The following is a 15,249-nucleotide window of genomic DNA, read 5'->3' as shown; positions in this document are numbered from 1 at the left end:
AAAAAATTCTTTAAGCAGGTACGAATTGTTATAGGAAATAAACTGTAAACAATTCTATATAGAGATAAACTGTAAAGAACTATAAACAAAATATTTTTTTTAAGTTTTTGTATTGATTTTATTAATAATCATTTCATTATTGATACATAATCTGTAATGTCTGCAGAAGAAAATATTTTTGCCATTAATATCGTTTTCGAATTAGGAATAAAGCAGTGATATTTTAATGTGCCTTTAACTGATATAGCTGCTTCGAAACGGTGTTTAATCTTATTTTCTTCAGCTTCATAGTCTTTTGATGTTGAGAAATGGCACACAACATTTGGTAAACATTCGTTAGCCCAGTTAAATAATTCCTTTGGTGTTTGAATTGGATTATGTATTCGTTGAAGACTAGCTCTTGCAGCATTCCTCTTTAAGGTACCAGCTAAGCATCATTTTCTAACGATGGGTGGCTTTTTGGATTTGGGTCTTCTAAGATTCCTTTTTCTGAAGCAAGTTTTTTAGCTACAGTAATCATATGCTTTGTAGCGTTTGGAAAGTGAGTTGTGATTCTTCGAAAAGACCAATTATGTACCACACTCAATATTTTTATTTTCATCGTCCTATTTGCTGAGCCATTGAATTTTTCCTGTAGATTTTTTAAAATTGATGCAAGGTCATCTTCTTCATCGCTATTGTTGGACTCATCGGGAGGAATGTTGAAAATTTTATGTTTAATCGCTTCAGTTATATCCTTTATTTTTTCATTTTTATATTCCTGTTGTTTAAGTTTTCTCGATGTAATTGGGGTATTGCTTATTAGAGAGAGTGCTTTATTTAATGGACTTATAGCACTTTTTCTGACTTCAGTTTCGTATGTAGCCGAACTGCTATTACTTGATGGTTGAATATTTTCCTCGCTCGATGACTGGCTGCTGTTTTCCGATATAGCTCCTTCATTGTTCTTATTTTTTTGGCTCTCATCGCCAGTCTCATTCGGCAACTGTTACATATTTTTTTCCCCATATTTTTTTTGGTCCTAGGCATCCCCAACATACGCAGGATACTATCTGAAACTTGCCTTACTTTGGCCTTTCTTGGATGTATTTTTAACTTCAGCGGATTGAAACATTTTAAGTCATTGAATTGCCGTAGATGCAATTTATTTTTTTCAACTTTTGCCATTATTTAAATGTTCTTACTTGAAAATTTGTCAGACTTACTTAACATTTTATACCAAATTTGATACTGGATCTTTTAAATATAGGAGTACCTAGACACTCCATTTCAAATTGTTTACAGTTCTTACCTGCTTAAAGAATTTTTCCAACTGTAGCAGAATAACACTCACCATAGAAGGTGGGTGTACTTATGTGCTTCAGTTATTCAGGTAGTTCAGCTAGTGTGGAACTAATTAATTTTTAAACTGATCAATATAAGAAAAAGTTCATGAAACGGTTTAATTATGTTTAAATTCATAATTTAAAAATAGAGATGATGCGGAACTAATTTAAAATGTGAATATTGTGTCACTTTTCTTGGAAAATTGATTCAAGGGTATTATGGTGCGTATGAGTAACATGAAGGACACCTGATAAATTAATTTTTTTTAAATTACTTCTGGAAGCAATATCACACTGGAAATATTTATTTTCGAAGAAGAATTTATTGTTTAATCGGAATTAAAAGTAAAAATGAAAAATTTGTGTGACGTGTTCCTCTGTTTTTTTTTTACTGAAAAATCGTGTGTATGTGTTTGGAGTGATGTGAAGGATAAATAAATTTTTTAAAAGTACTTCCAACGACAATATCGTCCTGAAATTTTTGAGTTTTATGTACAATTTTATTACTAATTGAAATCAAAAATATTATATAAGAATATTTGTAGTATATTTTTTGAAAATTCATTCAATGTAAATATAGCACGCATGTGTTTGATGTGTTTTATGAGAAAAAAAAAATTTAAAAAATTTATAAAAATCGATGCTATCATGAAAATTTTTATTTCTTAGTAAAATTTAAAACTAAATCTAAATAAAATATAAAAAATGAAAAATGTTGTGTACCCTTTTGAGATATCTTTTTTTTTGAAATTTAACGGTTAATATTAGTACTTAAATATAAACAATCTTAATTGTTTAAACAATTTCTTAAAAGCTCAACCAATTATCTTTAAAACGCAATAAATTTCAAGTTTCTACCTTTTATAGAACTTGAGATATAGCCATTTGAAAATGTGTCTACAATGCCAATTCTCAAAACCCCATGGGTCCATATCTCCTAGGAAAAAAATTACAAAATTTTTTCCCGAGATACGGGTCTTCTTATTTTATGAAAGGAGCTCATAAAAAAAATTTCAGCCAAATCGGAGGTGATGAGGTCATTTTTTGCCAAAATCCGTCCGGTTTGTAAAAGAATGACCCATATACATGACTTCACTCACACTCTCAGCGGATGCGAGATATTCTCTATAATTAATTTACGCAGATCGTAGTATTAAATTTCAGTTGAAAAGTCTGATATACTAAAGACTGCAATAACGACTCCATTTGGCATGTTCGAATTTGTGTTCATGACTTTTGGTCTTAGAAATGCGAGTCAAACTTTTCAGCGCTTCATGGATCAGATTTTGAGAGAGTTTGGTTGTGCCTGGCATATCTGGATGACATATTGATATCTTCGGGAAACGCTGACGAACATCGTTCGCACCTAGGAATAGTTTTCGCCAAACTACAAAAGAACGGCATAATCATACATCCATCGATCCATCCGGACAACCGGAAGTAGAGTTTCTGGGTAAAACTCAGAAACTGTATTAAACCACCACATGAACGCGTCAAGGCACTATGTGATTCGTACCTTATGCCACCGAGCAACAGGCGGTACTTTCAAAAATACTAAATGACAGTAAAAGAAAAGACACGACAAAAATTGCCTGGTCAGTGATATCGCGAAAAGCTTTCGAAAAATGCAAGAAACAACTAGCTGAAGCAACACTGCATTTCCCGAAATCTGAAACATCACTGGCAGTAGCGGTTGACGCATCAAATATAGCAACAGGTGCAGTTCTGCAGCAGCTAATAAGCAACAACTGGCAACCACTGTGATTCTATTCCGAACGTTTAAATGACGCCCAATCAAAGTATAGCACCTATGACAGGGAGTTTCTAAGCGCTTAAAGAGTTGTTAAACACTTCAAGCATATGTTAGAAGGGCGTCAGTTTCCGATTTTGACCCACCACAAACTCCTATTGTATGCGTTCGAAGGTTACATTTCTCACTCAACTGTAAACGGGAGTGATATGGCGGTCATATAACATCCCTGTGCATATCGAACATCCAAATGAATAATACAACTATTGTTATGAAAAGTAAAAATGTAGTAATGGAGAAAAAGCAAAATCGATGCATCATTATTAGTGTCAACAGATATTATAAATTTGTGTAGATTAATGTTTCTGAATAATAAATCTTTAAAGTTTCCCAGTAGTCCCTGTCGTAAGCACATGAAAAAGGTATGCATGACATCATGTTTACAAAAGAAGGTGAGAAGTCATCATACTAAAAGAATGTACTGGTAATGTATCATGTCATGCGGCTAGCGAAAAAAAAACCCTTACTCTTCGTAAAATTAATCGAACGACAAATATTTTTTGTCATATTTGTTGTTGTTGTATTCTTTTCTGTACAATTATTCAAGCACGCTCAGTATTCATGTGCATTTAAGTGCGGAGCGTTTAGTTTTGCGGTGCGCTATTGTTTTTAGTTCGGCTTTCCATTCGGCATTCCAGTGTAAGTTAAAACTTAAATTGAAAATCTATACTTTATATACCTTATTTACTATTTCTCTGTTTCAGTCTGCAGTTCAGTTGCTGTTTCCAGTTTATTTCTTTATTTATTATTTTAATAAAAATTATTATTATTTAATTATTTATTTATGTTTTAATTTAAATTATTAGTTATTATTTTTCATAACGTTTTCTTTTTTTTCCAATTGTGCTTGATATATATGTATATTATAATGAAATTCATTTTTGAAACAATATTATATTTTCATTAATTTTTGTTGTCTTTTTATATCAAATTTATATTTAGTTTATTAAATCTATAATATATTAATAATAATTAAATTTTTGTCATATTCATTTATTTTTCTAATAAACTGAAACAAAGAAATATATTGATTTCTTATTTTTTTTTTTAATATGTATTTTTGAATAAATATCTGTAAAATGCAAAAGCATGCATTTAAAACAGTAACAGCCTTACAACCTACTGACTTCGTGAGCTACAGAAGAAGGTGACCACCTTCTTTTAGAAGCAGGTCATAAGGCAGAAAACGATCACCCTCATATTTTGCGTGCACAAGCGTTGCTCATGACGATTTAGTTTATAATACGTTGTCATGCTTACAACATGCTTCCATCGTAAAGTGCATTATGATTCGTAAACGAAGTTTTACGAATGTCAATTCCGCATTGCATGCCGCATACCTTTTGCACTTAACCAAGTCATGCATGATTTCGGCGGCCAACTGCTAATAAAAGTCAAGGGAATTTTGAAAGGAACTCGTCATCATGACCAGCTGAAAAGTAAGCATGATGTAAGGGAAGAAAGCAGCATGACGGTCCCTACTGGGTTATGACCAAGAAAAAAAATTTATTTGCCCTGATTTACATGACCGTGGCCAGTATAATAAGTAATAAAAGAATCTTTGGAGCAGTAAAATAAGTATGTAGAACTTAGAGTTAAGAAAATGATGTTAGATTTAAGATGTGAAAATACAATAAAAGCTGTCTGAATATGACAAGCAAAACATTAAGTTGTTTTTAATTTCATAAAAGGTGTTACATTATTTACACATGTAAAGCTATTCGTCTATTACTTTATGATCGTTTGATTCTTTACTAAACTTTAATATGAAGACTAATCATTTTATTACATGGCGATCCTGCCTTTATTAAGTACTCGTATTATATTACATGGGGATCCTGCAATTATTAACTATTATATTACAGACACGCAGTCAACATATTGTCGTGCTCACCCAAATTTTGTGAGCCATCATTCAGCTTCTCACCAACATGTTGTAAATGTTAGTTTGTCACCCAAAAACTTGCATTCGCCATTCAAAAGGATATTTTTGCGTGATTACACAAATTTTTACCTTGCAGATTTATCGTAAGCAGACGATATACATACATATATAACAAACACAAAAGTGAAGAATTGTAACATAAATTTAACACGTGTTTTTATTATTACTTTTATTATTTAATTATTAATATATTTATTATAATTATTTATTATTATTTAAATCACACTTATAAATTCGTGTTAAGTATTAAGTTGAATTTTAATTAAAGAAATATAGATAAGATTCTATACATGCAACAAATCATGCAACAAAAATAGCCTCTACAAAAAAAATATTATTGAAATTTAACAATTAAAAATAAAAGTATAATTAATTAATTAATTCAATTATTCTACAGCTGGTTTATGATTTCGTTTTAATATATGTTTCCAACGCAATCAGCAAGCTATTGCCAACCTTCATTGGAATTTCCAACGAATATTGCAATTATATGTAAATAAAAATTCAAACAAAATTCAAAAATTTCATAAATTTGAAAATTGGAAAAAAAAATTTTAGGGTTTTATTTTAAAATTTTCAACTTTTTCACCATTAGATTGCAACAGTGCTGCCAATGTCTCGCATTGTGAATTATAGGCCAGCATGCATTTTTTGCAACACTTGCGAGCCACGAAAAAGACCTACAAATACGAACAACTCTCAAATCAATCTTAGGCTTATTGACTTACTAAATCTTTTCATTACAAAAAAAGAATTAATAAAGTTTTTCAAAAGACAACAAGAAAAACTATAGAAGAATTATTAAAGAATATTCCTTTAAAAAACTCAAAATTAAAAAAATATCAGAAAATTTTAATAATAATTATGCATAAATCTTTAAGATTGGTAAATCGTATCATAAGTATAAGAAAATAAGTAATTATAACATAGAACACAGTTGCCTTGCATCTAACCACAATAAATTTAAGAAACTTCACAAAATATAAGATAAAATAAAACTTAAAACACGTAATTAAATGATTTTGGTACAACATATCATCCAATTGATAATCATATCGATGTTGACTTCTCACACAACTGAACTTCACGAAGCGCAATTAACAAAAGAAATTGGTTTTAATGAAATACACATCAGAAAAGTGGAAATACCTACCGGGACTACCATTGTATAACTAACTAGATAATTAAAATAGTTAATACAATTGAAGAGAATGGAACGGTATTAGATATAACAAATAAAGGTGTGCTGATACCAGAAATAAACACTGCAAAATTCAAAATTAGTACAATAATACCTATTAAAAAAAGTTATAAGCAAAAATGATTTGAATACTATTATAATAAAAAGAGTATTAACATGATTGTTTAGCTTACTTGAAACTATAGGCTTTACATGGTTATATAGTGGTGAGGTAATAATTTACCATTAGAAATCAATTAACATAAACAATCATAATCACAAACATGAAATGAAAAAGTCTCTATTAACATAAAATATTAATGAATCTATAGCCATTTTAAAGGAAATAGTAGATGATGATAAACTAAAAATTAGACTAAAATTAAAATTTTAAACATTAAATTAAGTAATACTGGTTTTTCAGGACCCCTTCTTCATTCTGACCAAATTTTTAAGCTTAAGTATTTAGAAAATAAAATAAACAATATTTAGGGTAATATTTTCTGTTCAATACTGTAGATTTGAACATTTTGTATCCAAGCATATTAAGAGCACAAAAAATTAGAAACCTTAAAATTTTTGCAGGTCGAAATTAATTAAAGAGAACAGTTAATAGTCATAGTGATAAAAGTTTCAAGAAATTAAATACTTATAGGCCAAATACTAAACAGTATATATACTGTATATATGGAAAATAAAAGAAACTAAACTTTCATATTTGACGAAATAAAAGGAAAATTGTATTATAAGAAATAACTTTAAACTTATATTAAATAAGAAAAGGATAATTGAAACATAGGATGACTAGTGTATTTTACTTAAAAATACTCATAATTTAAATGTTATACAAGATTATATTAACAGAGTAAAATTTTCATAAAGAAGTGTATTATTAAATTTTTATAATTGTACACTAAAGTTTGAGCGAACTTTCTCCAATAATAAATTAAAAACACAAGGAAAATACTCCTATTCCATAAATAGAAGAGATTAGTTGAAATTTTAGAAACAAATTACCTCTGAAACTTTTATAAATCAATTTGCATATGTAAAAGAAATTGAAGAACTTTCATTTCATAGAAAGATACAATATAGTATTAGTTCAATTGCCCTAAAAATTAATTGTGGAATTATTTTATATAAGTTGTTAGTAAGAATAGAAAAAAATAAAAAGTGATTCTTTTATTATTGAACAAATGTCAAATTTCATTCAGCGGACATTGCTACTGTAGCTGATGAAGCTTGACGTACTTTTCTATTTTAATTACATTGTTCAATAAGTCGTTTCTTATTGAAACTGAATCGACACTTGAATCGATTCAGTGTTGCTTATGGTTAGGAATCTGGCACTTGAACCAGTTCCTATTGCAAGGTCTGAATTTGGCACTTAAACCAACTTCAGGTGGATTCAAACAATAACAATATTTTTGAGCAACTAGGCACTTGAACCTATTTGCAATTGAGTTTTAATAAGCACTTGAACTAATTAAAACGCAAGGGCTGTTCTGTATTGAATGAATGATTTATTAGAAAAATGTTGAGTTTTTATACACATTTGGCAAGGTGTTAATGCATACAATTCCCACGATAATGCTCTATAACTTAAGCTGCATTAAAGTAGCGATTAGGTATCGCTGAGCATAGTTGTGGGAACGGTCACAGTTCTCATGGAAATTGTATGCATTGACAAAAAAGAATATTACTTGCGTAATTTCCTTAGCAACCTGGTATATGCTTATAAACTTATTTCCTTTTAACCTTGAACTAAGTCCATATACCAGCTTGCTTTACAAACATAATTATTATTTAATAAGTACTGACCTTGCACAAGCAAATTTAATTTCTCATAATGTTCTATATTAAAGAATTGCACATGCTAAATGCATGGCTTATCTGCAGTTTCATATGACGAGCAAAGTGTGCTCGTGTGATATACTACTGTTGTTGTTGTTATGATAAATTTTGATATCTTAACCCACCGTTCAAGGCTAAGACATCAAGTCATTAACATTATGAGAATAAAAATTTGCTTTGACAACAAAACAAAAATAATAGAATATTATTAATATGAAATATATAATTTAAAATATATTATTTAAAATACAAGATTTAGGCTGATCATTATTATGTCCAAATTGGACATTCTGCCCCCGATTGACGCCAGTCAATCCTATTCTGCTACTTCGAACTCGGACATTGCATGTTGCTCTTGAACTCGTCTTCGTGGTTGTGGGTGGGGTGTACCAATCCTGTGACGGTGTGTATTTCTTCGGAATAAATATCGACCGATTATGCTGCAGAGTATGAGCACACTGAGACCAAGTGCCATATATTCCACAATGAAATGGTGTTGGTGCTGCGATAGTGTATTGTTCGGCAGTTCTTCCTGAGACCTTATCATATTTAAAGATGCCTTCAAACTAGTTATTTCATCGTTAGCTGTCTCCATGCTGATGTTTTTCAACTTTAGAGATGATTGCCGAGGAATCGCTGTCACTATTGGGCTTGAATGGAAGCTTGTGTGGGAATATTTTAAGCGAGAAGTCATTGTGTAATGGCTGGTTATTGTTGCCGTATGATGTGAGAGTATGCACCCTGGTGGGAGCTCAAGTAAACCTGTATTTTGCAATTTCACCTGAGAATGCTCATTGTCACATACTGCGTTTAGCTTTACAGGGTTTCTTGCGACGAACATCCATTGATTTTGTGCAACAGCCTGGATCCATAAGGTATTACTTGTGAAACTTTGCCAAGTGCAAGATGATGTACTATTATTAAATAGATTTACTTCGCAAGTGCACTTGCCTGATTCAAGAGAATATATTTCTTGTGTATCTGAACAGATGAAGACATCATTTTTTGAAGACACACATTGTGACAACTGTATTTCTGAAATCGGAAAGTATCCATTCCTATGAGTATTGAATGCCATCATAGACGTGCATGGTGTGATTGTCACGTATTCTCCGTTTATGATCCCTGGAACGGGAATAACAACAAATAAATCAAAGGACTGATCATTGATTAGTGGTAGAGTTATTTGAAACAACATTTTGGTATCAAATAAACCGCTGCTGACTGTCATAAGAGAATATAGCTCAGAAATGTTGCTCATGTTAACCGGCAACTGCATTGTTGACCTGAGATGTTCCCTCATTGTAGTAACCTCATTCATGAGTTGCTTTGGCGTCAGGAGAAGTGGACTGATTTTACCATGATTTGTGTCGGTCAACACTCCTAAAATTGCTGATTCGTAAAATTGAATACTTGTTGTTACACTTAGTAGTTGAGTTGAAATTAGCTGGGTTCATTATCCAGAGTAATATGTTTGGCCTCTGGGAATGTTTGTAGTATTTCTAGAATTTTTTCATTTACATTAAATTTATTCTCTATGGTTTTTGTACCACAAAGATCTTAATCTTTAAGCATAAAATATATCAATATGTAGGTTTTCTCCTACATTTGTTGGAATTGGAGCTTCCTTGATGGGTTTCTTCTGTGGATGCCTATCGTGTTTATTAGTATTACATATCACGCAGTTTCTACAATATTCACGAATTTGTTTAAACATTTCAGGCCAACAATAGACAGTTAATTGTTTAATATTCTCATCATAAGTACGATGAGCTCTAATGTGTGTTTGTTCTATTATAAAACTTTGATCATCTCTATTTGGGATATCAATAGGGAAGTGTTTAGTATGCAAAAATTTGTTACTAAAAGTTTGTTTAAGCATGACCTTTATTTCATATAGGTCTTCAGGAGTACAATAGATTGCTGTGACCAATTTGGGTATTGCTAATAAATTTTCAACTGTATCGAATTCGATTATGTAGCGTGTTTTATCAAATGTTTTGATAGATTCATGCACTGTGAATCTATTTTTTGGTAATATTAATTGTTGTTTAAACATGTTTAGTGGCTTTTTAGTATCCTCAATGTAAACGTTGTCGCTACTGGGAGCTGAATGTTAAGTCGAGTTGTCGACATCATCATTATCGCTTTTGGATTCATCCGTCAGATTGTGGAATTCATTTCTTGATAAGCGTCTGCCACTACACTGGTGTGTCTTTGCTTGTTAACGATTTTCGAAGAAAACTGTTCGACTTCTGAATTTTGGAAATTGGGTTGCGATTTGAAATTGTAAAAGATAATGGTTGATGATCCGTATGGATTTCTAGATTTGTGACGCCATATAAATAGTTTCTTAGATTTTTCAATGACCAAACAATTGCGAGCAATTCTTTTTTATTAGTCGTTTAATTTCGTTCAGTTTTATTCAAAGTTTTGGAAATGAATGTATTTTGTTTTTAATCCAGTATTTAGAACAAACTTTTTAGAATAATTTGGCTACGTGAGCTCAATTTGATTTAGTAAATATTCCCTTAAAATGTTAAATGATTTATGGGCTTCTTCATTCAATTCTATAAGAACCTCACTAGACATATGTTTGGAGATTTTACCATTTCCTCCAGAGAGTAGGATAGTTAAAGGTTTAGCAATTTTCGCATAATCCTTTATAAATTTCCTATAGTAAACGGTTAGTCCAAGAAACCTTCGCAATTCTTTTATATTGTGTGGAGCAAGATATTTAAGAACAGTTTCGACTTTATTTGGGTCAGTTTTAATTGATTTGTGACCATATATCCTAAAAACTCAATTTCGGTTTTAAAAAACTTAAAGAACTCGAGGGAAGTCTTCATATTTGTTTCGTGAAGTATTTCTATAATGAGTTCTACATCTCTACGATGTTGATCTAGATCTGCAGAAAAGACAATTATATCGTCCATATAGACGTGACATATTTTGCCAATATATGAGCGCAGTTTGTCATCCATAGCTCTTTGAAATATGCATGGAGCATTTTTTAGACCAAATGGCATTTTGAGGAATTCATACTTGCCATTATTTATTGAAAAAGCAGTTTTTTCAATGTCTTTTTCATTCATCAGTATTTGATGAAAACCTGACTCTAAGTCTATTGTAGAAAAGTACTTGGCTTTCCCAAGATTTGATAAAATTATACTGGTATCGGGGATTGGATACCTATCAGTAATGGTTTGATCATTCAGTTTTTTAAAGTCAATAACTAGTCTATGCTTTGGGGTACCATCAGGATTTTATCCTTTTTTAGATACGACCCATATTGGAGAATTGGACTATGGACTATTACTGACTTGAATAATGTTGGATTCCAACATTCTTGAAATCTCTTCATTACAAATGAATTGACAGAAAATGGGTAAAGGTTCTGCTTGCTCCAGATAGGAATATTAGATTCAGTTCTGATTTCAGCCCTTATATCGGTTCTAAATGGTAATTCCATATTTATTTTCGAATGAAGTTTAATTATTTTATTTCTTAAGGTGGCTTCAAGCCTAACCTTTTTTCGTATTTCCCTTAAATATCTCTCATTTTCATTATAAGTGATATTATTTCTCATTGATACATTTAAGGATCCTAATATAGAAGTTTCCATTAAGGCATTTTGAAAATATGATTCAGAAATATCGTATTCTGAACTTCTTTATTACTATTTATTAATGCTGGACAAACATGTTCCCCATTTATATTTTTATTATGTACTGTTTCCCATGTATTACTCTCCTTGTTTAAGGCTTCATGAGAATATGATTCGAAATTATAATTTTTTTCCGAATTTTGCTTATTTTTATTTTTATGTAAGGACAGAATGCCGAAGAAAATTGACGTCCAAAACCTTAAAAGACCTAGTATTATGACAGGGTATACCGAGCAGTTGAAATCGTCACTAAACTCAACAACTACCGAAGAGTGTGTGGAATAGCAAACTGTCAAGACCGTCTTCACTGATGCCGCTAAGGACCAAATTGGTTTCTGTAATCACGGCAACAATGGATATCAGACGAAACGTGGTACTTAATTGAAAACAGAAAAACTAAAAAAGCTGAAGTAAATCATGCAAGAACGCGGGCCACTAAATCAGCACTACAATAGCAATAGAAGCAATATAACCAGCAAGTAAAACGCAGTACACGTCGCGACAAAACAAAATGGTACAATAATATAGCCAATGAAGCTAAAACCGCAGCTACATAGAAGTGGTAATATGTACAAAGCTACTAGAAAACTTACTGAAAATAACACCAGGAACAGTAAGCCGTTGAAAGACGAAAATGGAGTGCTGGTTACAGACAGGGCTCAATTGCACTGCGACTGTGTTAGTCATTCTAAAAATAGCAACATTTCCACCTCCTGCCGCTATATTGCAGAGATCATAACTGCAATAAGACACTAAAGAACGGCAGAACACCAGGACCCGACGGTTCAGCATCGGAACTACTGAAAACTGACCCACATACAACTGATCCACGCACAGATCATCCACCCGTTAATAGAACGTTTTTGGCAGTCAGAGAACGTTTCATCCGAAGTCAAAGAGAGTATTATCATAAAGCTTCTAAAAAAAGGGGGATCTCACAGAAAGAACTAATTGGCAAAGCATTACTCTGTTGAACATGATTTATAATATAATAGCGCATGTCATCACCAACAGTCTTTTAACAGCATTAACAGCAACGTTGCCCAGAAAACAAAGTGGATTCTGCCCACACAAGTCTTGTATTGATCACATAAACCGTCACATAAACCGATCACGTAATCGTCGAAAAGTCTGTGGAATGAAGATCAACTCTTTATTTATTATTTATAGACTTCGAGAAAGCCTTTGAAACACTATGTCACACCGTCATTTGGAACGCGCTTGAACATAGGGGTGTGCCGCAAAAGATCATCAGGCTCATCAAAGCCCTACAGAAGGATGAAACTTGCCTGATACTGCACGAGAAATATCTAAGCGAAAAAATACTAATACTGAAATACTAATAAAACCGACGTTCGACACGGTTGCGTAATGTCGCCGTTGCTGTTCAGCATCGTCCTGGACGTAGTCTTGGCAGACGCATTGGGTCAAGGTGGCGGAATAACTTGGGGTGTTCGAGATAGTTTCAATGATCTAGATCACGTCAAAGACTTATGTCTGCTGGCATACAGATATATGATATATCTCGCAACCTAAATTGATAACTACGGCACATAGAGCACGACTTAAAATCAATTTTACCAAAATAAAAGTTATGCACATTAATGTTATCTTCCAAAATCCTTTTATTATAAACAACTGCTGTCTTGAGGATGTAGAGTCTTTTTGCTATCTTGGATGCATCATATCAAAAAATGGTGGATCTAGTGCGGACATTGAGAAGCGTATCAAGAAGATTAAATAATCCTTTGGTCGCTTAAATAAAGTCTGGAGAGCATATCAGCTATGGCGTCGGACTAAAATACGAATATTTAACTCCAACACAAAATGTTACCTGCTATATGGATGTCAATCGTGGAATACCACGGAAAACGCCATCAATGTACTACAAGTTTTTGTAAATCAGTCATTGCGCAAAATTGTTAAAGTATTCTGACAAAATACAATTTTGAATGGACGTCTATGGTTCCTAACTCAGCAAACACCTATGAGAACCGAAATCAAAAAACGCAAATGGGAATAGGCCGGCCACACTTTGCGTAGACCGACTGGTAAGAATGGCGATTGAGTGGAACCCGATGAGTAGCAGAAGGGTCACCCCCGCTCACACCTGGAGAAGGCAAATTGACATGGGAATGTTACACATGCAAAAAAGCTGGGGAGAGTTGAAGCTATTGGCCACTAATCGTACCGAGTGGGAAATATTTCTTGCGGCGCTATGCTCATCCTAGAAGTCAAAGGATTAAATATATATTTATAGTGAATGCTTGGTAGATACAGGATCCGACGTAACGATTGTAAATGAGAGCATTCCGGAAAAGTTGCAAAATGTGGAAATTTGCAAAAGTGCCCCTATCTTGCGCGGATTAGGTACCCTAAATAAATGCCAATTGGTTTTTTTAATGCACATGTTGAGGTAGATCAACTTAATATCGAGTATAAATTCTTAGTTGTACCAAATGACAAGGTAAAGAGTTAATTTATCAGCTTCGTAATCAGTTAGAAGATACTGAATCAGCACGCACGCTTATTATAAAATCACGTCATATAGCTGAAGCTGAATTCACTGAAGTACAAACAACGTTTATTGAGTCACATCCGACACGCAATGAAGCTGAAGGTCAGGAAGGCTGAATGTTAGGACTGAAGCTGGCAACCCAGCCTATTTTTGGATTTTGGCTGGCAATACGGACAATGAGAGAGAGTTAGTCGTAGTAAGGTGTTATATTTTTTTTTTTTTTTTTAACGAGGACTCAAAAGCATCGAAAGCCTAAGTCAGTGCGAAACTTTAATCCGCTAAAAACATGTCCTCATGTCCGGACGGAGAGTCCCTCCTGGAACTACCGTTAGGTATTACGTCAGAAAGGCGTCCTGAGCATTAGCTCAAATCGTTAGTTATGTCGTCTGAGTTCGTAACTGTCCTATTTCTTGAGGTTTTTTTTTTTTTTTTATTTATTATTAACGATTCTTCAAATAAAGACAAAAATCGTTTTAATATTGCACCTAGTACAAATAACAAAAAAAAAAGGTACTAATAAACAATTTTATTTGAATATTTAATGTAAAAAAAAAATGAAGCTATTTTGCTACTCGCTGTCCATTAAGTCTGCCACTGTTTTTCTTTTTAGCCGTCTAGATATTGCAACCACCTGGAGAAGACTGGATGCTGTAACGTTGACATGTGTTTTCAATCGCTGTTTGTGAGCAATGGCACACCTTTTTGCCACGACGTCGACTGTTGGTATGTCAAGGTCACGGTGGAGATCACTAATGTAATATGGAGCATTTACGATGTATCGTAGTACTTTATTTTGAAAGCGCTGGATAGTTGCAATGTATTTCTTGCTGGCACAACCCCAGAACTGTATGCCATAACTCCAAGCCGGCTTTAGTATTTGATTGTAGACCATTAGTTTGTTGTGGATTGCCAGTTTAGAGCGCCTGCCTATGAGGTGGTAAAATTTCTTT

General features: G+C 32.7%; 1 protein-coding gene across 1 annotated transcript; it reads right to left on the bottom strand.

The window, feature by feature from the left end:
* Window positions 1-8,430: 8,430 nt before the first annotated feature.
* LOC119688781 lies at window positions 8,431-9,417 on the bottom strand. Its single transcript, XM_038103447.1, has one exon. The coding sequence runs from the start codon at window positions 9,415-9,417 to the stop codon at window positions 8,431-8,433; it is 987 nt and encodes a 328-aa protein (XP_037959375.1).
* Window positions 9,418-15,249: the final 5,832 nt, after the last annotated feature.

This window comes from Teleopsis dalmanni, chromosome X, assembly GCF_002237135.1.
Source record: "Teleopsis dalmanni isolate 2A chromosome X, ASM223713v2, whole genome shotgun sequence".
NCBI lineage: Eukaryota > Metazoa > Arthropoda > Insecta > Diptera > Diopsidae > Teleopsis > Teleopsis dalmanni.
The sequence above is the reverse complement of the archived record's forward strand: the minus strand, read 5'-3'. Positions and strand labels throughout refer to the sequence as shown.